At 41.4% G+C, this 26095-nt stretch overlaps 2 protein-coding genes across 7 annotated transcripts in view; one reads left to right on the top strand and one right to left on the bottom strand.

Annotated features, from left to right (window-relative positions):
• LOC307019295 (A-type potassium channel modulatory protein DPP6-like) overlaps positions 1-20870 on the top strand; it is a 78691-nt gene extending 57821 nt beyond the window's left edge. For all 3 annotated transcript variants that reach the window (XM_079650079.1, XM_079650078.1, XM_079650080.1), the window contains 23 exons: positions 3084-3178; positions 3281-3355; positions 3884-3936; positions 4788-4869; positions 7952-8072; positions 11924-12078; positions 12664-12761; positions 14167-14293; positions 14904-14942; positions 15080-15187; positions 15264-15355; positions 15441-15488; positions 15576-15688; positions 16396-16443; positions 16565-16663; positions 16779-16848; positions 17773-17967; positions 18065-18119; positions 18233-18335; positions 18445-18500; positions 18621-18693; positions 18788-18861; positions 19563-20870. In XM_079650079.1, the coding sequence (XP_079506205.1) occupies positions 3084-3178; positions 3281-3355; positions 3884-3936; positions 4788-4869; positions 7952-8072; positions 11924-12078; positions 12664-12761; positions 14167-14293; positions 14904-14942; positions 15080-15187; positions 15264-15355; positions 15441-15488; positions 15576-15688; positions 16396-16443; positions 16565-16663; positions 16779-16848; positions 17773-17967; positions 18065-18119; positions 18233-18335; positions 18445-18500; positions 18621-18693; positions 18788-18861; positions 19563-19712 (2129 nt within the window). In that variant the 3' untranslated portion in view covers positions 19713-20870. The remainder of the gene's footprint in view (positions 1-3083; positions 3179-3280; positions 3356-3883; positions 3937-4787; positions 4870-7951; positions 8073-11923; positions 12079-12663; positions 12762-14166; positions 14294-14903; positions 14943-15079; positions 15188-15263; positions 15356-15440; positions 15489-15575; positions 15689-16395; positions 16444-16564; positions 16664-16778; positions 16849-17772; positions 17968-18064; positions 18120-18232; positions 18336-18444; positions 18501-18620; positions 18694-18787; positions 18862-19562) is intronic.
• Positions 20871-21826: 956 nt separating this feature from the next.
• Positions 21827-26095, bottom strand: part of arhgap21b (Rho GTPase activating protein 21b) — a 37781-nt gene continuing 33512 nt past the window's right edge. For 3 of the 4 annotated variants that reach the window (XM_079650054.1, XM_079650056.1, XM_079650057.1), the window contains 2 exons: positions 25057-25088; positions 21827-24951 (listed from right to left, as the gene is read on the bottom strand). In XM_079650054.1, the coding sequence (XP_079506180.1) occupies positions 23368-24951; positions 25057-25088 (1616 nt within the window). In that variant the 3' untranslated portion in view covers positions 21827-23367. The remainder of the gene's footprint in view (positions 24952-25056; positions 25089-26095) is intronic. The other variant, XM_079650055.1, reaches the window with a different exon arrangement.

The following is a 26095-nucleotide window of genomic DNA, read 5'->3' as shown; positions in this document are numbered from 1 at the left end:
AGTCGTTGGAGGCTGGACACATCACACACTCACTTCCTGTTTAGAAGGATAAATAGATATGTAGATACTCTCTTTTTCCCTGTGGGGAAATAGGTTTGCAGCACAATCACAAAGCATCTCAACTTCTCAGAAGTCACCACTAGACGCATACCCATACTTTGCTACAAATTAGCTGTAGGAAAATAAAAGTTAGGAGGGACAAGAGCAGCTCCACACCCTTTCTGACCATGAAGGTCAGGGGCATGGAACATAGGGGGCAATAAACTAGACATTATAGCTAAAACAGTCCAGATTGAACTTGAGTTAATCAGCTGGACAGAAACACGACTCAAAATGGATCTGCTGTCTAATGGATGTGTCAATAAGCAACTGTTCCCTGGATCAATAAATAAGGTCACAATATGTCATGTGTTGGTTTTGGAGCTTGTTTTACTACCCGAGAGTGGGACAAAAATGTCTTAATGTTTGTTTTTCCAACAGTGTCTGTATTAGTCTTGTCAAATCATTTCCAATAAAAATAATACATTTTAATCAAATCCAGTGTGAAGACGAATAACCAAGCCACATTAGTTATTGTCCAACAATAAAACAAGGCCTTTCCTTAGAAATCAGACATCCAAAAGGTTATAACCATAAGAAAAAAAATAATAATATTATAAAAGTAAACATTTAATTATACATAACCCAAAAGTAATACTTTTGTATCATTTAAAAAACGAATAATAGGGTAACAACTTTAACTAGAGAATTCAATTCCTGAAGAAATTGCTAGTGGGAATGTTTTATGCTGAAAATGTGATGCTAAACTGCTATGCTGAAATGTAATGTGTAAGAAGAAAGTGAAGAATTTAGATTAAAATGATACATGAACAGTGGGGGCTTGAATGTGTGATGAGAGAAGAAAAGAAAGTAAAAAGGCTTGGAAAAGCCGCAGAATATTTGAACTGCAAACTTGTGAACTAACTTGATGGCGAATGATCTGTCGCCATGGCAACGGCATTTGACGACACCCCTTAATACGCTTAGATGCGTTGATGGCTGCATCGTTACCAAACCTGTGAAGTTTTGGGCTGTTTGGAGTATTTTCAGTTAAGTTTTTTGAAAACCGTTTTTAAAGGTGAGCATTGTGTTGCCATGGCAACGGCATTTGAAGAAATCTCAAAACTGTCCCATAGATGTCTTCATGGCTGGACTGTTAATACAGTAAGTATTTTGAGCACTAAGTTAAGTTAAGTTTGAGCACTTTTTAAACATTTTCATAGGAGTTATAGCGACATCATGTTTTATGGCGAGGGATGCGTTTCCATGGAAACGGCATATGGTGAGATCTCAAATTTGGCGTAGAGCTGTTGAGGCATGGACCGGTGATATACAAGTGAAGATTGGGGGACGATTGGACCGTGTCGATGGGACTTACAACCACATCGTGTTTCATGGCGAGTGGTCCGTCGCCATGGCAACGGCATTTGATGACACCCCATACTATGCTTAGATGCGTTGATGGCTGCATCGTTAACAAACCTGTGAAGTTCTGGGCTGTTTGGAGTATTTTCACTGAAGTTATGAGTGTTTCAAGGCGGGCATTGTGTTGCCATGGCAACGGCATTTGAAGAAATTTCAAAACTGTCCCGTAGATGTCTTCACGGCTGGACTGTTTGCACACTGCTATCTGAAGTCTGCTGCTCTGAGCATGTCAGTTGGAGTGATGACATCATCGTGTTCCATTGCACAGGTGTTTATAGTTGAGCTAACGAGGTGCCTAGACTTCAAAGGCTTCATTGTTCTGAATGAGAGATGAACCTCTTACATGTGAGCGTTTTGTGGAAGACCCGTAACAGATATCTGTGAAATTTCAAAACGTGAAGCATGTCAAGGAAGTTGAGTATCTAAAGTGTAATTTTTGTGTAGTTTCGCGTTAATAATGTGGCCTTTTTGGTAGTTTAACTAAAGGTGTGCGGCTGCTGCTGTGAGGAAATATCTGCCTGAAATTACAATGGGCTTTAATGGAGACATGTTGAACGCTTTTGTCACTTCATGCCCTCAAGAGGCACTTAGTTTTCCTACATTTGTCATGAAAAACTATGTCTCAGGAATTTAGGGTTTGGGAATTATGGCAGTTTTAAAAAAATATATGAAGGCCAATTTCAAACTGTCCTCCACTCCAACTCTGACATTACGCACTCTGCCTTAACGAGCTGCGCAATGTTAAAGTTCAAATGTTACAAATGTGATGAATTATGGGATGTATCTCTGGAATTATGAAAGTTATGAATGAGAAAAGTAATAGCCATCGATTCCCGACCGAGCTGAACGTTTTGATGTTTGAACGGAGTTTCTGCGATGTTCAATGCGGGAGAAGAAGCTCGGCAAAATAAGTTGGAGGAATAATAAACTTTTCGTGCGTAGAAGAACAGTTAGTTGGAATGCTGTTAACAGCATTCCCACTAAAAAATGGTTAGTGACTGCAGGTTTAATAGCAATATTGCTTACTCAAGACAATTGATAAAAGTTGAAAAGGAGGATACACATACATACATACACATACAATCATTTCCTTAGGTATTCAACCTTCGACACAGTTCATCATTTTCTCCTCTCACTGCCTCCTTTCCCATGGCATAGGTCTACGGCCTTGGGTATTGCTTCTATCTCTCTTTAGGAGGGGCAGCTTGGGCGCATTGTGGTTGCCAGTCTATGACAGAGCACAAGCCGCCATGAGGTAGTTTACTGTTCAGGGACGTAGGTTGCCTGGCGCACATTCTTTTCTATGGACGAGAGCTCTAGTTAGATTCATGGTCCATATTGCTTTAGTCTCACTGATGAAGAATGTTGATTATCACACTCCAAACTAGTTAAAACCTTGAGCTACAGAAAGAGTTCTTCAGAATTGGTTTGGCAACCGCTGTGTCAACTCGTGACACACCACCTGTCTTGTCAATTCTCCGGCCGTAATTCCAAATAAACCACCAGTGTTTGTCATCAAAGCTCCAGCTCTCCTCGTGCCTCTCTGAGTCCTGTTTCCAATTGCTACAGAAGTTTCCCCCACACTTCCCTGATTGGTTGATTTGTATTTGCCATTACAGACAACGAGCTGCTGTATCGTACAAGGGAAGGAGATGTTGTGAAGCTGAATGTTCACACAGAGGAGAGAACGGTCGTCGTGCTGAACCAGTTGTTTGTGAGTATCCTCTAACTCCATCTTCAAGATTAGTAAGTGGACTCTCTCCTGCTGCTGTAGTGGGTCTTTCACTAACTACCTTTTTTTATTTTCTCCATGCAGGACAGATCCAGAGCCGCAAGGTACCAGGTGTCTCCTGACATGCAACACGTGTTGTTCGCCTTTGAGGTGAAGCCGGTAAGAAACACTGAGAGTGATATCTGGAAACATTTCATTTTGTCCTTCAATTAGCTTTTTTTGTAAATATCGGTTGGAGTGATATGAAATGCAGCAAAACAAAGAAAATACATAGTTTGTGTGCAACAAACACTAAATACAAAAACACAATTGTCAAAAATATGAAATAAATGACCCTACAAGGTTTTTCTTTTGAACAATTCACACACTGTTGAATTGTCTTTGAATATTCTTCATAATCTAATGGGAAAGAAAATCAACACATTTGTAATACAGGTTTGGCTGTAATTTCACTACTTGTATTTCCAGTCTCAAATTAATTTGACAATGGAGTATATAACATTTGTAGAAATTAGACATAGTGCATGTTTTCACTTTCTAGAGCAGGATGGTTTGGATTTTGTTCATACATTTGGGGATAAGCCGTATATTTCGCAATGTAGAAACAGATGAACTATAAACGTTGGAGCTGAAATGTCTGCTGCAGATGTCAGCTCTCTTAAAATGTGATGCTGTTTGTCTTTGCAGATCTACCAACACTCCTATCTGGCCAAGTACATTATTTACAGCCTTGTGACACAGTAAGAACCACTTATGTTGTTTCTCTTGAATTGTCTGTTGCTTTGATCCTTTTACTGTCTGTATAGCAGATGTGTGGACTTGACTCAGACTGAAACCACAGATTTGAATATTCTAAACTTCTTTAGATCAAATAATTACTGCGACTTATAATAAAGCAAAAGGAAGTGTTTTTGATATGTTTGGACCCTGTACTTAAATATATATTCATAGGATCTGATGACTACCGGTAATACGTTTTCTCCAGTATAAAGCACCTTGCTGTGGAGATTCACAAAAAACGTTGCTTATTGATATTACCCATGATATGACAATGCGGATGTCAAACATGTGGGTCAAAAATGGCATTACTGTACATTTGGTGAAAAAGGCATTATATCTTTGAACTAAAAAGTCTTGATTTAGGAATCGCAAAACAATGATTTGGTCCGCCCTGTATCTCTGTATGCCTCTCAGATCTGTGACTGGACGCTAATCTGCCCTCAGCCTGACCTACTGTTGACAGTTCACTGCCCTCAGTCCCCTTTAGCTTGTTTCTCTGACTTTGTGTGAACGCATTAAACCTCAATTTAGTTTTGTGCACGGTGTTCAGCCTGCCTGTTTTTAGCCTTTCATCCATCCTTGTCTGCTTTGCCCCACTGTTCTGTATTTTAAGTGAGCCAAGCAAAGTCAGCTTGTGCTAAAAAAAGGATATGGATGATTGATGAAGCCTACATTGAGAGAACAATCCCAAAAAACACACACGACTTCCTTCCTCTGACGGTGCATTCGTATTCAGATGCATACTGTGTCGTGCATGGAGCGCAAAAACAGAAAAATATGTTATTGTTTTTTTAATGTCTTGCCTCCACAGGGAGACTTGGCCTTTGAAGCCCCCCGAAGTGCACGAAGCTGTCCTGCAGTTTGCTGGATGGGGACCCCGAGGCGAGCAGCTGGTAAGGAGGCCGAGCCCTCGAGATTACTCTGTGAATACTGGCACGCTGGTGGAGATCTGTCAGAATTACTCTGGCATCGCAGACGGGGCACACAAGTGATTTATGGTGTTTCACAGTTGAACAGACAATTGTTGTGGCGATAAGAGGTTTATGTGAACTGTAATGACCACTTTAAGGATTTCCAGGCTGAGCTCTCCTTGCTTTGACCTCCATCAATGTCACCGTGAAGCAAATGTCCTTTTTACTTTCATAACTTGGAGACAACACATGAGCTGGTGAGAGCCACAGTGGCAGATGGCCTCGGTGTGGCTCAACCAGGCCTTGGACAGTCTGGGGTTGCTGGTGGGGGGAGCACACACACATGGCACAAACTAGTGTATGTGTGTTTGTGTGTATTGGTTTGGAACCATCTACATTTGGTTGACAGATTTAGTGAAATGCACCATTTGATTGGTGTCTTCAATTTGGTTTTATTGCAGTTCTTATTCGCATCTCAATCATTGGTGTTCTGCGCTGTTCATATGATGTGTTTATGAAAAGTGCTGAACTACTTATATAAACAAGTTTTCTAAACTAGTCGCTAGAAGTCCTTGGATTATAAAACATCTCTAACCAAAAGGGGAATGTGTGTATTTGGATTTACTTTCATTTCTAACCGCATTCATAACAAGGAACAACCTGAATGGTTCAAACTCATATCAATTGAATAGTAGCAGCAGTACATTGTTCATGAATTCAATGAAGTCTTAATTAACTTTATATTAATGTTTGATTCTCCTGACCATGTAAAGTAGATATCGGTATATTCATATGACCTCTGAGACACACATTAACCCATTTTCAAATAAACACATGTTCAGTGGAAGTCATTTGGCTTAGATAAAGTAATGTGAGAAAACTAATAGGTTGTTAGTCTCTTAGTCTTTTCATGCAATTTGTTGACAGTAAGAAAATCATGTAAGCTCATCAAGGATTCATCTTCCAAGTGCCATTGACCCAGGCACCTGCTTATCCCTTGTGTTGTTTCCTCTCTTGCTGCTTAAGTCGTTTTTTACCCTGTTGAATTCAAATGAGTTTCTGTTTGGATTGCAGGGCTTAGACAACAGACAGCCCCATGTTTCATCAGCTATTACCTGGAAGCCTTCTCTCACTCCATAATTGCTCTTATGGTATCATTTGCTTAAATTACAGATACTTTGCTGCAAGAAAAATATTCACATTTCAAGTGTGGGATGAGGCTTTTTCTGCTGAGGGAAGAAAGCAGAGTAATTTGCGATGGTGATAGTACACCTGATTGTTTCTCTGCCGTGCTGCTACTGTAGCTCCGCGGTTCTTTTAATGAACCGCTGGGGTCAAGCGAGAGAAATGAGATGAGTTCTCGTCTTTTGTTTTGATTCTGACCTGGCAATATTGGAGACGTTTCCTTTTTTTTCTCCCTACACTATCTCTAAAATGATTTCCTAGGTTTATTCGACTTGGAGTCATTTATAATCAGGTGAGTGCTTCATCAGCACATAAAGGCGTGTGTGTGGCAGTAATGCTGTGTGCAGTGAAGCATCAGATGTACAGTGAGAGGAGATGAATCCTGCCACACTCGCCTCATTAAGCTGCCAGCAATTACTCCACCGTGACAGAGCAATCAGTGAGACTGGGTCAACACACACACACACACACACACACACACACACACACACACACACACACACACACACACACACACACACACACACACACACACACACACACACACACACACACACACACACACACACAAAGGTAACATTACCCGAAGGAGCAGGGGTGAAACAAGGAAGTGGATTTAGAAGAAAAATGAAGCCAAACGAAAATGCCACACAATATTTCACAACTGAAAACACACGCTCACATTACACACACTCACACACAAAGAGAAACCCTGCTTTGTGAGCTTCACAGGTATCTTTGATGTTGCTACTTTCATCTCGCCCCCCTTGAATATTGAAAAGCCATTGAATGAGTTAAAAGTTGCCCTTTGCTTTTCAGAGTTCATTCGGCATCATTTACGACTAAACGCTATAACTGTTCCTGCCTTTAACATGGAGACAAAACCCTTCTCTTTTAATCATTTGGTGTTAATAGGGTGACGTTTAATCAAGGTTTTGAGGCAGCTTTGTTGAAGACATAATTATTGATAATGAAAATGAAAACATTACTTCTTGTCTGCTTTTGCCAACAACCAGCTTCCTTTGCTTTACACAGCGCTGCATTCATCTGTTTTTCTCAGATGTCGATCCCTCAATGTACAACTTTGATTTTCTCCACAGCAGCCATAGATCAGAAGCCATGTTTTTCTCTTTTTTTTTATTCTTGTGCCGTTGATCTGAGGCTTACATTTATCTGGAGAGGTTTCGGCTGACAGCCCAGCCACACCAACACGGCCTGTCCTTCAGATAACAATCAATCCCACATTCATCTCCCTCATGCTGGCACCAGGTGAAGCAGTGCAAACACTGGAGGGGATTGACAGAGGTTTTTTTTTTTAAGTGTCACATACTTATCTGCCAGCAGTGTGTCTTAATTCCTGCAAGCGATGCCAACGTTGCGGCTTAAATCAGAGGCCTAACCTGCGGCTTAGATCCGCTGTCGCCCACCCTCAGGAGACAGCATGATGTCTCAATAAACACAGGGGCAAAAATGTGTGTGTGTGTTTGTGTGTGTGTGTGTGTGTGTGTGTGTGTGTGTGTGTGTGCCAATATAGGGCATCTTTCATACTGCGTTTGAGAGGAATCCTGCTCCAGCAGTAATGAGACAAATATCCCTTAATACAGCGCTTAAGGCAGGTGTTGTCTAAGACTGTATTAGCCTGTAAGTGTCATTGAGTGGGTGTTTATCTGGATTAAGATAACGTCATTATGTGGGTTTAGGGTAAAGGCTCTTACTGTATTATAGACAGAGAATTGTGAGACCCAGAGGCTGAGAGAATGTACTTGCACCTTTGCATCTTAGGAAATTGAATTTTAGGTTACAGAAGTACAGATAATGATTTTTCATACAGTGAAACAGAGACTAATGCTGGTCCTTCTTTTTGCTTCTCCTTGTCCAGATCTTCATATTTGAAAACAATATCTTCTACAGATCAACAGTAGATAACCGAGCGATCCGCCTGGTTTCCACGGGTAAAGAGGGAGTCGTCTTCAACGGCCTTACTGACTGGCTGTACGAGGGTAAGACAACGACAAGCTCCAAAAAAACACTGCAAAGTCCATCATTTATATCACATCAATCTTTACATGTTGCAAACAATTGACTTTCATCAAAGTTTGAAGACACAGTAGGAATTTCTGTCACTTTCTGAATTGACAGAACTGAAGTTAGTCTAAAAGTACATTTCATTGCCAAAGGTATAAGGACATCTGAGCACCAAACTTGCATGACGATCATTGAACATGTCTAATCAAAACCCTGGGCATTATCTAGCTGTTGTATCACTCTTCACCCAGGTAAGTCTTTCATCAGGATTTTGGAGCCTGAAATTGACTTTTGGAGGTTGGATTTTCGACGATTTGTCCTGGCTTGTATTCGTTATTCCAAATAAGGTGGGGTGAACATTTGAAAAAACAATATTATCTGAAATATCGTTTTTAATACAGTAGCTGCATTACTATACTGATATATTATCTAGCCTTTTGCAGTGCTTCTCAAAGTGTGGTCCGTGAGCGCCCCCTAGTGGTCCGTGAGTATATTGGTAACATTTCACATAGGAAATAAATTAATTTAAGTTTTCCGCACTCTCGCGGGAATATCTCCGCAATGGAGCGAGGTTACGTTTCACTTTCGATTGCATAATCTAGCCCAGCGCAACACCTTCATCACACATGTTGCCACTTGTTTGTACCATTTTCAGGCGATTTGTAATCTGTTCTAGAAAAACGATTTGTTTTTTGATATTTATGGAGTTAGGTGGTCCGCGAGTGTTTTTTTATTGGTTAAGTGGTCCTTGGTATGAAGAAGTTTGAGAAACACTCCTTTAAGGTGATATGGCATATCTTAGCATTAGCATCAATTTGGAGTCATTTCACAAGTCTATTATTAACTCTGTTGCTACCTTGATTGTGGTTTTCTGAGGGAAATACCTTGTGCTTTAGATGTTGAATGCTCCACTATGTTCACCAGTCGCTAGCTTTGCTGTTTGGTGCTTGATCTGAAAGGAAATTCAGAATAAGGGGATGATTTCATTGTGGATTTGTAAAGCAGCCTTTTCGAATATACTGTACATGTGAGCAATACAGATATTTATTCCAGGCTTTTTAATGGATCAGCCTTTGGTCTGGTGTGTCCACCTGCATTAGCACATATGCTGTATTTAGCCAACTTAATTTAGAAACAAATTTGGATTCAGTGTTGTGACACCTGCCCCCCACCCGGAGGCGTGTTGTGACTTTTCTGTTCATGATTCAATTTGAAAGAGCACAGCTGGCTACGTTTGAGCGCCCCTCCCTCTCTAGACTTCCCGTAGCTTGTCTTTGTGTTCTGGCAGTTTTAATTAATTCATGTCTGCGGCGTTGCAATCTCAATAAGCAGATGTTCAAAAGCTGGCAAACATGTAAATTAATATGAGACATTTTCTGATTACTGCATATGTGAAACTGACATTGCAATTACATACCACTCAAATATGGCTTTGTTCACACACGCGCTGCCATGTTTCAGACGATTCCTCTCACTGTGCAGTCATTTATTAAGTGCACAGATTTCTTATTTAGTAAGTGAGGACTTATTTTTCTGGCACTATTGAAATGACTATAATAAGGATTGCAGTATAGTTGTATAATGTAATTGCAAAATGCCCATTATATTGAGGGAAACATTATGAGCTGCTTCAGGGTCGACTCTAATAGGGTTTTTCATTAATGGGATTATTTCATTGTTGTGGGCACATAACACGACATGAATGTTGTTGTGTTTCATGGATTCCTCAGGGTTTTAATGGAATGCCTCACATAAGCCAAAATGACACAGGTCGGTGTAATGTTTTACAGATACTATATTCAGCTGAGATACAGTAGGTTTCTCTGAAAAAGGGTTCAAGGTGAGGCTTCTTCTTCTCTCCGGTACCTCTGCAGTCAGAGTTCCTTAACCTTGACTGAAATAATGTACTTGCTTATAACCCCTTGAGCTTAAAAAACTCTAAATTGAATTCCTTTAAATGTCCACATAATGGCATAAAACCTTTACATGTGACAGAAAGGGACTTTTATTCATGAATTAGCTTTTTGCTTAGTTCGCTAAAGGAACAGTATACTGTGCAGATTTTTTTTTTAACATTGAAAATAAAGTCATTTAAGGTTTGAACAATGCTGAAAAGAATAAATATCAGTGAGTCTTTGATAAAATGTAATTATTTAGAGAAACGCATCAACGTGTGTGAGCTCTAACTTTGATCAAGAGATTAAATACGGGGAAGACATTAAAGTTGGGAGGATTTTTGATGTTTCCTGTTGAGAAGTAGGTTGCGGGGATTGAGGAGATGAAAGAAATAGACTTTAATAAAAAAGCAACATGGTAGTTCATGTGTATACTACTTATCTATTTGGGTTTCAGTCTGTGTGTGTATCTCCCCAGCTGATGGATGATAAGACAGCTGTCTGTTACCATGCACAGAAGACTGTGGCACCCAACACTGACAGTGTCCGAGGACATGAAACACGCAATCATGCCATGTTTTTGTGGCGCTGTAAATCTTGCTACAGGAAATATTCATATATTTGTCTTTTATGTACTGCAGATTGAATCCTTTGGTTGAGGTAAATGTCCAAAAAGGCACTATCTTTGTACAGTAAGAGCAGCTTGCCAGGACTCTTATTAAGTGCTCTGACCTTCATCAAATAATGGATTAAATAAATGATATGTTGTGCTGGGTTCCAGAAAAAAAATGTTGTTGGCAAATGTTTTTCGGCACAGGCCTTGAATATCCTGATGCACTCAAACAAATAGTCACCCTTAGAGTAAGAATGAAAAAGGTGGAGAAATACATCTCTGAATAGTGTCCTTCTCGCCGTCTGACCTTGTTACAAAAGACTTCACCCTTTCCATTTGCAATATGTAAACAAATATAGCCTCAGACATCAATGATAACAAGATTATAAACTCTATTGATGTTGAGCTGTTCCTTTTTGCCAAGAAAAGACTGTTGTTTTAATCTCCACATGTAGGTACAGTAGTTTGTACTGATAGTGCTTTTCATAGAGCACTACTGCCCCCTGCTGGATGAAAATCACTCACCAGGAAGCTGCTGAAACGTATTAGGGAGGCTAAAAAAAAAATAATATGATTTCTCTTGTGAGGAGAGAACCCCTATTTCTGTTGTCAATTAATCAAAGCCCACTCACAAGGAACAATACTCACGGCAGTTTTCAATACTGTAAAAAATGGCAATGCAAAAAAAACAAAACATGTTTTCCCACACATGGTAAACAACGGAATTTGCTTTGCTCCAAAATAAGAAAGAAAATGTAATCCTCGACTATTGTAATATAATGTTTTACAATGATTAATACTCACTTTCAGTAGGAGGTTCCCAGGCATCAACTCTACATTAAAATGGTGTAGATACTGCAATGCACATTTCTGGTTTCTGTAGTTGAAACTGTCAAAAATGTAATATGAGTAATTGGTTTATTCTTCCTCAGCCATAACCATAAATCATCTGTGATGTTTGTATAATTCATAATAATAGTGTCTGTTTAAACGGTATCCTATTGGAAATGTCTTAATCAATGTCAGAGTGTAAGGAGATCATAAACACCAGCTAACAGTATAGCCGCTAATTGAGCTGCATACACTTTATATGTAAAACATTGCATTTTATTGAGATTTAGTGTTGCCTTTGTTGTTGTTTGTTGACCGTTGTGTAAGGACGTTTAAATAATGAAATTGATTTTTACATGGATTCGACTTTTCAGCCAGGTCTTATGAAAACATCCTTTGATTTTGTTCAACATCTCACTTGTTTTATGGATCTCATTTTAATGGATGCTTCACAGTGTTTGTCTGATCTGGTTGTTGTGTGTTACAGAGGAGATCCTGCAGACACACATCGCCCACTGGTGGTCTCCGGACGGGCTGCGCCTGGCCTACATGACCATCAACGACACGCTGGTGCCAAAGATGGAAGTTCCCTTCTTCACAGGATCGCCGTACCCCGCCACCTTGGAGTATCACTACCCCAAGGCAGGTCCACAGCCTCCATCTCACACTCATTCTTAGTCTGAGCAAATTCAAAGCAGCTATAAACAATGTCTGCTGCTGGGATTTTTATGGGTTTCATAAAAATGTCACTAAGGGCAGTGAAATTCATTTTTCTGAAAAAGAATCTCATAAAGAATACATTTAAATCTAATTGAAATTAAATAAACAATATAATATAGCAAGTGTGTTTTAACAGCTGACAGAGTTTTTTAGACATCACTGGTTGATTGTATTTGAGAGAAGATGGTGGACACCTCTGGGACCTGAATGTATGCTAATAACTACACTATACCCTCACTGAGGCTGATGGATGTGTACATTAGCCACTGTATGCTAACAACATCACAATATCAATAGACAAGGTGAAGATTTGTGTGCACAACTGGTTTCTGTTGTCAGAAGCCAAAGATCACTAATTGGAGGTTTAAATATTCACGTCCTTGTTGTTATGCATAAGGGACTTTGATGGATAGAATTTGTTTAACTCTGAAGACGACGGAAAGACAATTCACCACTGTCTTGAAGTGAAATCCAGTCTGACCTATCTGGTTTCCTGTTGGCCTGCAGGCTGGGGAGGAGAACCCTGTGGTGCACCTGTCAGTGGTGAGCCTCAACGGGCCCCTGCACACCGTGGTGATGAAGAAACCTGATGACCCCCGCATCGGGTGAGTGGCAGCACAACCCTGCCTCATTGTGTCTGAGGTAACAAGCAACAAAAATAGCCCTGGAGCATTTTCCTAAAGGGGGTAGTTCATCTTCAAACTCCAAACATGAGTTTTCCTTTACCTGGAGGGCTATTTAGCGTCTCTGGAATATAATGGAACTACTGTATGTGGCCGTTAATATGGAGAGAAGTTATCATTAGTTATTTATTTTTACCTTATTGTCTGTTATTTAATTAGCTATTTGTGGGTCAGTTAATAAAATGAGCTGTCAATCAAACTGTGTTATCAATACTATGTGACTCCAAATAAAGAATTCAAAGAAAGTAGACACCTCTACGGTCGTTATCTCTGCCACTTACACCAAAACAATCTAGATAAATAGCAATACAGGTAAAAGGATAAATATGTATTTTTGATTCTGGGTTAAACTGCCCATTTAAAGGTCACCTATTATGCAAAATCCACTATCTCATGTCTTTTATACATAAACATGTGTCCCCTGTGTGTAAAGCGATTCTGAAAGTTTCAGGAAAAAATATTCGCTCTCTTGTTGTCCTGATCCATTTATATAAAAACCTGTCTGAAAATGAGCTGATCAGATTGTGGCCACTTTATGATGTCATAACGATTTTTTTGGCTTGTGTAACCATTAGCCAATCACCAACCAAGGTAACCCCCCCCCCCCCCACCCCCTCACGTTATCACCTGAATCTCCTCCTAGAGCAGTGGTTCCCAACCTTTTTTCCCAAGAGCCCCCCCAAATGTTGGAAGCTGCGCCCCCCCCCACACACACACACACCCACAAGGGGGGGGGGGGGGAGGGGCGCGCAACAGCGGTAATTAAAGTTTCAAAGTCTCAATGCTACAACTACTGTCACAAACTCGATGAATGTGAAGTATTTTGTTAAAGGAGGATGAAAGCGTAATTAAGGAGCACTATTGGAGTGACTGTGATGGTTATTGGACTCATGATTAATTCATTTGGATTCCCGCTGTATGAAGAAATTAAAGGAAGGCGCAAGATAAGCCCTGTTTGGACACTTTACGGGCAGAAGCAACATTTCTATTAAAGAAAAAATTATACATTTCTGTCTTGTTATGCCTAATAGCTACTGACTTGAATTTGTATTCAAATGTATTAATCAATTATTTTTGATATTTTATTGTAATGTATAGACAAGGCTTTTAGTGACAATCATGTATTTGTCTGTCTGTTGGCACTGTCCTAGAGCACCATTTTGGGTTTTTTAACCAAATATCTCCTAGAGGGGCATGGGGAGTGGCTCCTTATTTTATCTGAGACCTATATTATATTGATGAAAAACAGTATAATAGGGGACCTTTAGGGAAGGTAAGACAGAGGTCGTCAGCGCCGGACATGCATTCTCACTTTCTTGTTTTCCAGGAGGGAGTATTATATCACCATGGTGAAATGGGCCACCAGCACTAAACTGGCTGTCAACTGGCTGAACAGAGGCCAGAACAACTCCATCCTGACTCTGTGTGAGGCTACCACTGGAGTCTGCATTAAGGTGAAGCCTCCTGCAAAGTGTCCTTGACAAAGTGTGAAATCAGCCGACTAACAACCGTGTGTAGCTAGAGTTTGACATGGCTTATTCCTTTGTACGCAGACATCTATTGTTGCCCAGAAACACCTACATGAGAAACAACACTGCTGTTTGACATGTTCCTTTCATTACGGTGAACACGCGGTTTATTTCGAGTCAATCCCTTAAACACCGTTCTGCTGCTGCTAGTGCACCAAAATCACAGAAAATAATCCCTAACAAATTTGCTTGTTAGTCCTTCTTTGTTAACGTTTTCTAAAGATTACTGTTCCCAGCGGTTTTTGAAAATGATTTAACTTTTCTTTTTTTAACTGAAATGTAAATTCATTTTTTTTAATATGAATTGTTCAATTTTTGGGGAATTTACTTCTATCATCTTAATGTTGAAAATACTCTTTCTTCATTGTGTATTTCTCAAAATATCATACTTTTGATTCATCTTATCTTCCATAAGAGGGAACAGTCTTAAGGCTGAGTACATTAACGTAACAATATCTGTAATTCGTATGTAATTTGGATTCAGGAAAATGTCATCATCTTCAATTATACTCTTGTTGTTTTGTTTGTTATACAGAAACATGAGGATGAGAGTGAGAGCTGGTTGCACAGACAGGTGCGTGCTGGGAACATTGTTCCTCTGTGGTCGTGTGTAGTTTTTACTTTGTGTGTCTGAGCTTGTAAACAGGAAATGCAAAACCCCAGCAGGCATGTTTTGGGACACATACAGATGTTTTTCCACCCTCTCTGCAGAATGAAGCTCCGCTCTTCTCCCACGACGGTCACAAATTCTTCTTCACCAGAGCGATCCCTCAGGGTGGGAGAGGAAAGTTCTTCCACATCTCTATGTCCACCACTATGGTAATGAAAGACCCTTATAATATCTGTGCTGAAGGTTTGGCACAGTGTGTTTAACGAACCCTTCACTGTCTTCTAGTCAAACACGAGCACAGACATCCTGCAGTCTCTGACCTCCGGAGACTGGGACGTCACCAGCATCCTGGCCTACAATCATGAAAGGAACCTCATGTAAGACATTCAGATGTGTTTTAAGCAGCCGGTACCGTGTCGTGGTTTTTCTGTTATTTGATGCTCATGTTCTGATGTTTTCCAGATACTTCCTAAGCACAGAAGACGACCCCAAACGACGGCACTTGTACAGGTCAGATTTTCTTACAGCTTGTGAGTGCTTGCTTCTCTGTTTTTCTCCAAGTGCTGTTAATGATACTCACTCAGTGCCATCCCGCAGCGCCGACACGATCCCTCCGTTCAACCGCTGCTGCCTGTCCTGTGAATCCAATTGCGGCTATGTGGACGTTTCATTCAGCCACAACATGCGGTACTTCTTACTCAACTGTAAAGGTGAGCATCCTTAACCTTGAATCTCTTGAGTGAAGACTATTTTTATAACTGCAGTCTGAGAGCCTTTTACACTGCGGCACTCCTGAGAATGAGAGTCTGCAGAGAGCCATACTCAGTAAAAAGCGTAACTGAATCAGGGCTCCTCGTCAGGTTGAGAGCTTGTATCGAGCTAGACATTAGCAGATAAAACCAAACCACTGCGGGATCCCTCTGATCAGCCACAGAGCGAAATGTATTGTCTGTCTGCATGCCAACAGTCATGCTGACAGTGTCCTTCTTAGTATTTGTCATATGAAAATAGACTTTGTTATTGTTGTCTAGATATTCCATGGAGGTACACTGTCATTATTTTAGGTTTTCTGCCCTTGTGGCTTCATCGCAGGGGGCACAACATTACCATTTTTATGGAAGCTGATTTGTTCAGGAGGCCAACTCCAAAAAAGTGCCAGTGGCTTTCTTTATTCATTGGATCTTTGGAGAGCAGCTCCATTGTGAAATAATAAGCCATTTCCTCGTGGGATGGAAGTAGATTATTAACTATTGAAGCTGTTTAACATGAGACAGGGTTTCCGATGCAGGGATTGCAGAAAAGGATTGGGTTTCAGAGGCTTGATTACTTTTGTGGCATTTGAGCCTTTTGTTGCATGCAAATGAACTTCTATTACTGTATTCCTGCTCACGGTTTCTCCCTGAATTGTTCCATGTAGGTCCAAATATACCTAGTGTGGCTATCTATAGAACTGAGGATAAACAGAGTGAGTGTTGTCCTCCAACTTCACCACGCACAGCAAACTCTATTGAATTGTATGATTGTTTTTAGTGATGAAAAGATTTGTGAAAGAGAGATTTTAACAAAGGACATTTTTTAATCCGCAGAGGTGTTTGACGTGGAGACAAACGAGAGAGTAAACGACACGTACAACAACATGCAGATGCCCATAGTGGATAACAAGACCATCACCATAGACGACTACAGTCCGTACTCATGTTGAATTAGCGAATACACAATTTACTATGAGTACATCCTGATGAAATAACAGCCACTTATCTTGTATTATAAGATCTGCTAACCGTGTCTTATCTGCTGTAGCTCTGACGATGCAGATCCTGAAGCCAGCTGGATTTGTAGAAACAGCCCATTACCCCTTACTGCTGCTAGTGTGAGTATAAGTACGCCTGCTGTTTTTATCACAAAGACATATCGGTGAAACAGTACGAAGAATATTATCAACACTCGAGTGCATTAACTATGATTTACTTTCATTATTGTTCAAAAAGGATACTGCAGCAGTTTAATATTTCACACATTTAAATGTAGGGCAATCACAGGAGTCTTGTTAAGGAAAGAATCATTTAAAAAATGTGGATATCCAGAGTTTGGGTCAATATCTAAAAGATATGGATCATACATTTCCCATAATGCTTTAGACACCACAAGACAGTGTCATAATATAACATCTTTTAATAAGAACTAGTATATGCTGGATTAGTTTCTTCATTGTGAGCATTGTCATTTTTATGTAACTTCATAGTTTGATAAGGTTGTGGTGAATTAGATTATTTTACTCAGCAAGCTAATTCTTGTATTTCCTTGTAGCTGTTGTGTTCCCTTTAAACCTATTTGGACAATGTTGTGTTAAACAGTACATAGTCACCTTGCTAACTGAATCATGTTGCTAACTGAAGGTCCACCATGTGCTCATTAAATGCTAACATTAGCCAAAAATGTCCACCCTGTCAGCACCCTGTACATTTTGCTGTTTGCATGTACATTGTCTGCTTGCAGTTAATTTATAAAAAAGTGTGGGAACTTGACCAACATGCATTGCTAACAGCATAACATTTACTTAATACAATGAATATGAAGTTTAATGGAAAATCTCAGCTTATTTTTTTGGGAAATGGGGCAGTCTCAAATGCACCTTATGGTGATATTGACTAAACCCTCTATTTGTCCGGTTATGAAACCAAGAATACTAAGATAACATGTGTGTATTCCTTTAAAGATGATTCACATCTCATTTTTATCTCTGAGAAATGTGTCTTACATTAAAATGGCTGACCTGGCTGTGGTGTTGGCACAGGGACGGGACCCCCGGCGGGCAGATGGTGTCGGAGCAGTTCCGGGTGGACTGGGCCTCGGTCCTGGTCAGCAGCTTTAGCACCATCGTCATCCGCTTCGACGGTCACGGCAGCGGCTTCCAGGGAACCAACCTGCTGCACAAAGTCCGGAGGAAACTGGGAATACTGGAGGAGAAAGACCAGATGGAGGCACTGAGGTTCAGACTCCTGCTTTCACTGCAAGCATGACGGAAAAACAAAGCCTTTTTGATTCCCGAAACATTGCAAGTTTGACCAGTTTTCTTTCACTTTTAGGTTCATATCCAAAGAGACTTATATTGATAAGAGTCGAATGGGAGTTTATGGAAAGGTACAAATGCACCACAAAGAGGCTCCTGAGAGGCTCACGCCATTATATTATTATCATCCTAACGTATTAATTAATTAGACTTCCTGATGTATTTCTCCCCTACCTTTGTTCAGGCTTATGGAGGATATTTGGCCACGTTGCTTCTGAGCTCTGAGGAGTTTACTGAACTTAAGTGCGGAGCAGCAGTCTCCCCCATCACAGATTTCGAGCTTTATGGTATAGCCTCCACATATTTTTCTACGAATATGAATATGAATATGTTAAAGAGATGCTGAAGGAATACAAACATTTCCTGACTCTGTTTTCCCTCTTTCTTAAATTGCAGCATCTGCATTCTCAGAACGATACCTCGGCTCAAAGACAGATTCCCAAGTATATACGGTAAGGTTTTATTGTTTCCTTCCCTTATCCAAATGCCACACCCAATTTGTTAAGTATTAAGGGTCATTATTGAGATGGTTAGTATGATATATATGGTGGGGTTTTCTGTCTTTCCTTCAGAAAGCGAGTTTAGCGCACAAAGCGGGCCTGTTCCTGCAGAAGCAGTACTTGATAATTCACCCAACTGCTGACGGTAACTATAATATTTCTCAATAATGCTGTAAGTGAAACTGTTTAACTGTGATCACCACCTAATGTGTTGCCTCATCTTTTCTCTACCTCCACAGAAAAGGTTCACTTCCAGCACACAGCCAAGTTTATCAATCACTTAATCAGCAAGAAGGCTAATTACACTCTACAGGTGAGTTTGTGAGAACCCCTAACCCTAGCTAGATTCATCATGTGGTTGCACATAGCACTGCTTTCTTCACAGAGCAAGGATACAGGGTGTTGTCACAATAGCCATGATACAACATAGCCTACGACCTAGGACCTTTTTATGATAAACTAAAGGACTTTATTTTAGGCATTTCTCCCCTGACAAGATAGAAAGATTGACTTGAAAGAGCGAGGGAGGGGTTGCGACATGCGGCGAAGCTGCCTTTTGCGCTAAGAGATATATCTCTTTTTAATGCATACTTCAGTATGGCTTTTTTATGGGAAACTTTTTAAAGAAATTTTTTATTGCATTCATACTATTATAAAAAAAAAACATTTTATGACATGTCTAATGAAATGAGTACGCTCCTTATATTTTTGTAACGACATATTTACATAATAATTAAGACAATTGTATTACTTTTTTAAGACATACTAAATTATGAGTATGTTTATTATATACTTTAGTAAGACTTTTTATGACAAAATATATGGTCTATTCTAATTACTTTTTTGGAGAAATAATTTGGATTTCAATGGCAAACTATACTGGGATACTTTAAGGTATACTACGACTAATTTTTTGAATTTTTACACACATAGTTAATCAGTCAAAAATCATTATTAAAAAAACATGAATGATCAAAATATTCCATAAATCCATTCCTGGGTATTTATTTCCAGATCTACCCAGATGAGGGCCACTTTCTCCACAGTGACGGCACGCAGCAGCACCTGAGCCAGGCCCTGGTCAACTTCTTCGAGGTGTGCTTCCGGGTGCCGGAGATACTGACGGAGGAACCGGAGGAGGAGGAGGAGGAGGACGACAGTTAATCTCCTCTGAGCAGCCCCTGGCCAGCTTTACAGCACAACATGTAAGAGATTGTTCAAACCCAGCCAACCCACAACACCTGCTGTCCAATCAGATTTAAGCTCTACTCTGAAGCACCTGCATGTGCTAAAGGGGCCTCGACCATGGATGTATAATAAGAATGGCCTCGACCTACAACCCCTCCCCTCCCCCCCCTGCCCTCGCGCTGGCTGCTGGTCAGAAAGACAGATCTCAGATGTGAACCGTCTCTGCTTTGGAATATATGGACTAGTTCGCCCTCTAGTGGACAAATGGAGGATCAACATAACGTCCATTGAGAAATGTGTGACAAGGCACATTCATCGGTCGCTTTACTGCACAAAATATCCCCTGTGAAGATCAACTGAGATTCAACTTTTGAAAGACTGCCAGTTTCATTAACCTTGCCAACCAACTTACTGATTATTGTGTTCATGAGTATAATTACTACTTGTTTCTCCGAATTTCTCTGTTCAGTGTCGTGTCTTTAAATGGATGTCTGGCTGCATCAGTCCGTAGTCGCTTTACCGAACGAGGGCAATGTTTTAATTCCAAAAAAAGTGTCTATACAGAAATGGTTACGACATCATATTTTCCCTCTTCCTATTCCTGAATTGAACTCTTGTTCTTTTAGTCGCTGTGCCTTACTGTGGGTGAAATGGTCATGTTGGGAGCCCACATGATACTGGAGTAAATATGGATAGGCCTTGTCTGAACTGCAGACTCACAACTAGATGATTTAATGTTCCTCAAATAATAGCCAGTTATAAGTGAGGGACGTTTAAATCACAAAGCATGGCACAGTTTTATCTTAAAACATGGAGAGTACAAAATAATTGTATGACTGCTTGAAAGATGGTATTATACTGATTGAAATGTAAAGAGTATTTCGTTTGCAAACACAGTTATTGATATTTACCTTCCAAACTGGCATACTGGTGAGTTAACTATGCTGAATTTTCGTTATTCTGAGAGTTACTTTGACTTGTGTGTGAAATTGAATTGGCTCGAGTCTCTCCCCTTGTCACTTCTGTTAGTAATGTCAGTGGTTTCTAGTCAGCTGATGTACAAAGTGTATACATATTTTATTGTTTAAGTCTTTGTTGTGTGTGCAACTTGTATATAAAGCGTTTTGAAATGTATCTTGGAGTAGCTTTCTTTGTCACTTTGTATTATATTAGTATGCAAACAAACATACGACTGCTGCAATATTGTATTGTTTTAAAAAAAATCCTAAAACAGTACCTTGCTGTGTGTAGTAGAAGTACTGCAGTAACATTGAGGGCTTAACGGGTTTCCTTTGCAAGCAAAGGGCAATTTCAATTTAATAATAACTTTTATACCTATAAAAAAAGATTCTCTTTCTTTTAGTCTTGATCCACCTATACAAAAACCTGTCTGAAAATCAGTTCAGATGTTGGCCACTTTGTGATGTCATAATGTTTTTTGGGGTTGTGAAACCATTAGCCAATAAGGCAACCCCTGCCCACCTTATCACCTGAATCTCCTCCTACAGTACCATTGTCTTTTTTTAAACCAAACACTTTGCAGAGGGGCGTGGCAGTTCAATTGTATTTCAATCTACAGACACAAAATCAGCAATTTTGAAACAGGGCTGAAACAGAGGGGGTTATGGGATGCTAAAATGGGTGATCTGTTTGGTATTTCAGCCTAACACTTCAGAGACATGTTTTGAATATATCTGAGACCTATAATATGTTGTTGAAAAATAGTAGAACAGGGGACCTTTAAAATGTTTAAATACATGTTATGAAGTTGGTACTTTCTGAGATAAGAAATGTAACCAAGTTGCACAAACAAGATGGATGAAATCAAGAAATATTGTGTCGTCCAGACTGCCAATAATGATCAAGCAGGAACAGGATTATACTTCTGTCCCATCAGCTTTAAGCGACTAAAATCATTTTTGACTGCCTAAAAGTATAAGTGCTTTTAAACATTGATTAAGAGTTTACTAAATGTTGCCTTTTGTCAATGACAATATAAAGTAATCTTGGTAGATTTGTTTGGCCTTTCTTTGCTGACTCTTGTGATTATTTGCTACAATGCGACAGGAAAAAAAACATTCATGACCATCTGCCATTGACAAAATTTATTTCCAGTGTTTCAGGAGTCTGTCCGAACCCCTCTAACAATCAGAGGACACAGCGGTGGTACACACAGTCCAGCACGATGAAGAGTTTCCTCATGCCTCTTTCCTCAGAGAAGTACCAAACTGCCCACAACACCCGAACAGGCCTCATGAGCATCATCATCATCATCATCATCATCATCATCATCGTCTCACAATACTGAACTTAAATCCTGCAATCTGATAGAAATGAAAAGTAAAGCAGCTAAAACATGGCATGTATATGTACATTTAAGTTACTTATTTTACAAGGAATATTTAAAATTCAAGTTCTGTTAAAATCAAAATATGAAAAACAGGAGAGAAAAAAAGAAGTATAAAACATGTTAAGACCGGAGTGGAATGCCTAAGTAATGGAAGATCGGCATTTTGTTACATAACCCTTAGAATGACAGAGTCGACAGTAAAAATGTCATTCACAGTAACATCTTCGTGTATCTCAACAAAGACAGTATGGCACCCTTAACAATTCATTGTGAGGCACTTCCTATTGTGAAAAAAAACATGATTTTCCGATTTGAATACCCATTTTCTTTTAACTTTTTTTTTCCACTTTGCAATCTACTGCCAGCCACTGACAGATGTTTTAAGCACGAACACTAAAAACACAGCATTACAGTTGCATCAGAGGGATGTTGTTCACTGCTCTTTAAAACACATAACTGGGATAATCAATAAGAACTCTATTTTCCGTTTGCATAAGTCCAGTGTCTCCTCGTCACCTCTGTACCTTTGGAGAGGCCCCCTTTGACAGCGGAGAGCTTGTAGGCAGTCCCACACGGGCTGTACCAAAAAAACACTATTCAAGTACACAGAAAAATAGGAATATGTACGCTTTAGAGTGAAACACAAGCATCTAAAGCTTTTAGTCAGTATTACAGCAAGCATGTCTGTACATTCTTCATTTGGTTACTGAGAGACTCTCTGACTCTGAACATCATAACTTTCTTTACACAAAAATAGTTCCTCTGCAATACTAAAAACTCTTTTTACTACTTCCTATTCATTCTAAAAGTCAGTTTATCCTTAAAGCCACTTAGCTAAACCTTTAAACAATCTTAACTCGTGTCACTGTTCACACTTCCTTGCACAAACTTCACAGGCTCATTGCTTCACGAGCGACAGGTCCTCTCGATCTTCAGCATAACAGGGATTTGTTTTAGGAGAAGATGTCCCCCTGCTGCGCCATCCCAAAGTCATTTGTCAAACAAAAAAAATAATAAAAGAGAAATTAAAAAATGTATAAACACCATTTTGTTTCATGCCTTATACATGAGCAAGGTCTACGATCCCTGTGTGCAGTAATTCTCTTTTCACAAGCACACACAACAGTTAAAGACACACACATACACACACTCTGGACAATTTTGTACAACATGCTCATTCACTAACGTTGGTCACACAACAGACATTATACTGTCAGACTCCCAAGTACGTACACATCTCACAGACAGAGAACAAACACAGTCACACACGTCCAACACTCATCACAGGTACTGGTAGAAACGTGAATGGACCACCTGGGAATTTGTGAGTTTATGCGGGTGAGCGGTGGCCGAGAGACTCAGATTTTTACTCAGGGGGGCGTCCCCCCCGTTCAACACCTCAGCGGGACGAGGTGGGAGTTCAGAGGAGGACGAGGCTCCGAGGTTCTGGGAGTTTGCTCGGCACAGCCCCCCCTGCTGGTCGGAGAGGTCCAGGCTGACCTCGGGGTTGCTGGTGCGGTGGCGCTCACGCACAATCCAGTCTCTAATGGAGAAGTCCTGAGAGCTGCACTTGGGCTTCAGCTGGTCCACAGCCGACAGCTCCGAGCGAGAGCCGATGCCAACGTGCGACCAGCCTCCCAAAACTGACAGCTCTTCAAAGTCCCTCTGACCGCCCATGGTGTGTCTGCGCCGGATGTTCTTCTTCTTGCTGCGGCCCTCGGGGGAGCGGCTCCTCACGCTGCCCACGCCGAACATGTCGTCCACAGACATCCTCAGACGCACCTTCAGCCTGTCGGTGATCTTCAGCTTCCACGCCGGCTCTGCCTTGTCTAACTCGCTCCGAGACGAGGAGCTGAGGCTGCCTGTGGAGCGACCGTTGCCCGACCCCATCACACACGACAACCTGTTGGAATCTTTATCGCTCCAGGCTCCGTCCAGTGACGACTCGCTGACGGTTTTCTGTTGAGCGGCTTTCTTTCTGGAGAGCGTGTCGCACTCGATGAGTCTGTGGGAGGGGAGCGGTCGAGGAGCTTCCTGCTGCTCTCGGCGATCCGATCTTCCGACTGTGAACACCGACAGGTCGCTCTCGCTGTCCGTCTCCATCGGCCGCCCCTCGCTGATGAGCTCGCTCCTCTCGTCGTCGGCGTCGTCGTCTCCGCCCCGGCTTTCCGCCACGGACTGCACCTCTGGGCTGAGGGTGCTGAGCTCAGCTCCCGTCAGGAAGGTCATGGAGGAGGTGGTGGAGTAATCCGAGGTGATGGAGCAGACCTCCGCTCCGAGCCCGCTGGGACACGCCTCCGGACCCGGAGCGGCCGCCCTCGCTCGCCTCATTCTGGGCACCGAGGCCTGGGAGCTGGTGCTGTTCATCGTACCCAGGTCGGACACCGTGTCGTCGTAGTTGGAAGGCGCGTCCGACAGAGAGGACTGGTGAGCCATCGGCATGCGATAGCTGAGGTTCGGGGAATGGGGGGGTGAGGCGTAGGGGGAGCTGATGTGGAGGGTGGAGGAGACGTGTTTTGGAGGCAGCGAGGGAGAGGGCTGCGATATCCGGCGGCTAGAAGGAGATTCTTTCACGTTGCTTTTGTCAAGCTGTTCCTCCGAGCTGCTCCTGAGCTTTTCCTTCTCACTGGCTTCATCCGTCTCCCCCTCCTCCTCCTCCTCCCCCGTCCGGCTGCCAGGGGACCAGAGAGGCTGCTGCTGGCTCTCCCCCGGGAGCTCCTTCTTGGGGAACACAGCGTCCAGGTCGTCGTCTGAACTGCTGAATTGAGCTTTGTCCTTGGGCTTCTTTCGTTTGCGGCTGGCGAAGAAGGAGGAGCGCAGCATCTCTTTGCTACACTGATCCTTCCCTGACCCCCACAAGCCCTGCTGGTGCAGAAACAACACTCATCAAAAACGGCAGACAAAAAACAGCAAAGAAAACGAATTGAAAAGACTTAAGTTAAACAAAACAAAACAGGAAAAGGACGTTACCTTTGATTTAGAGGAGTCACTACATGCTGAATCTGTGTCAAAGAGAAAAGAGCCATTAGTAGAAGTCAGCCGACCGTCTGAATGACTTAAACAGTGAACATGATAAAGAACGAGGCGAGGCAGATTGAAAGTTTGTACGGAGTGAAACTGACGGACACGATGAGAACAATGAGAGCAGCTGAATGAAAGCAGACGACACATTTTCGGAGGACGAGAAACCACACTAAGCGTTGTGTGAATAAGTGGATGAAGCAGCAGAAGAGGCCTGAGATGATGAATGAGAGAAGAAGTGAAAGTCCAGCAGGAAGACACAAAAAGCAGCTCATGCTCATGTTTCGATGGAACGACGGCACATCACGGACAAACACGTCAGTCACAGAGCATCACATGTAGCCTACAACCAGCTGTAGCCATTCTTTCCCAACTCAAGACATCACAGAGGAGGGGGGGGTGATGAGATAGCTCAAACTTTAGGGGCCTGAGCTGAACAGTCACAGTGAGTGTATGTCGTGGTCGATATAGCTGGCGCAGGCAAGCCTCAGTATAATGAAAAGATTGCTCTTACTCCAAGCTAGATAAACTCCTGCGAGGCCTTCTAAAAATGTAATCTGTCATACTCAACAACATAAAAAAGCAAATCAAAGAGTTCACAAAACTCTCACTCTGCCAAAAGAAGGAAACACACAAACTGCAGCTAACAAAGATAAGCCGATTAATAGCCCTCTTCCACCAAACTAGTCACAGGAACCATGGAGCCACAAGAACTGGGGATCTGAGAGTCCCATTTAAAGCATGTGTAAGGAAGCCGAAACGTGTCTCTATTGTTAACATCAGGAATGCCTGACCCTTGCCTGTATGTTAGGGATGGGCTCCAGTGCATCCTTATTGTTTTACGAGATGGACTTTGACCAATCCCCCTAAGTACCAAATGTTTGTCCCTGCGTCCTCTGGTTAAAGATGTCTGGGCTCCTGAAAGAGTTCCTGGGTGGAAATGGGCTATTAATGATCAAAATGAGGTTCAAAATATGTGCTTGTCAGT

Source organism: Notothenia rossii (assembly GCF_949606895.1).
Source record: "Notothenia rossii genome assembly, chromosome: 9".
Lineage (NCBI taxonomy): Eukaryota > Metazoa > Chordata > Actinopteri > Perciformes > Nototheniidae > Notothenia > Notothenia rossii.
This window is presented reverse-complemented; position numbering and strand designations above follow the sequence as displayed.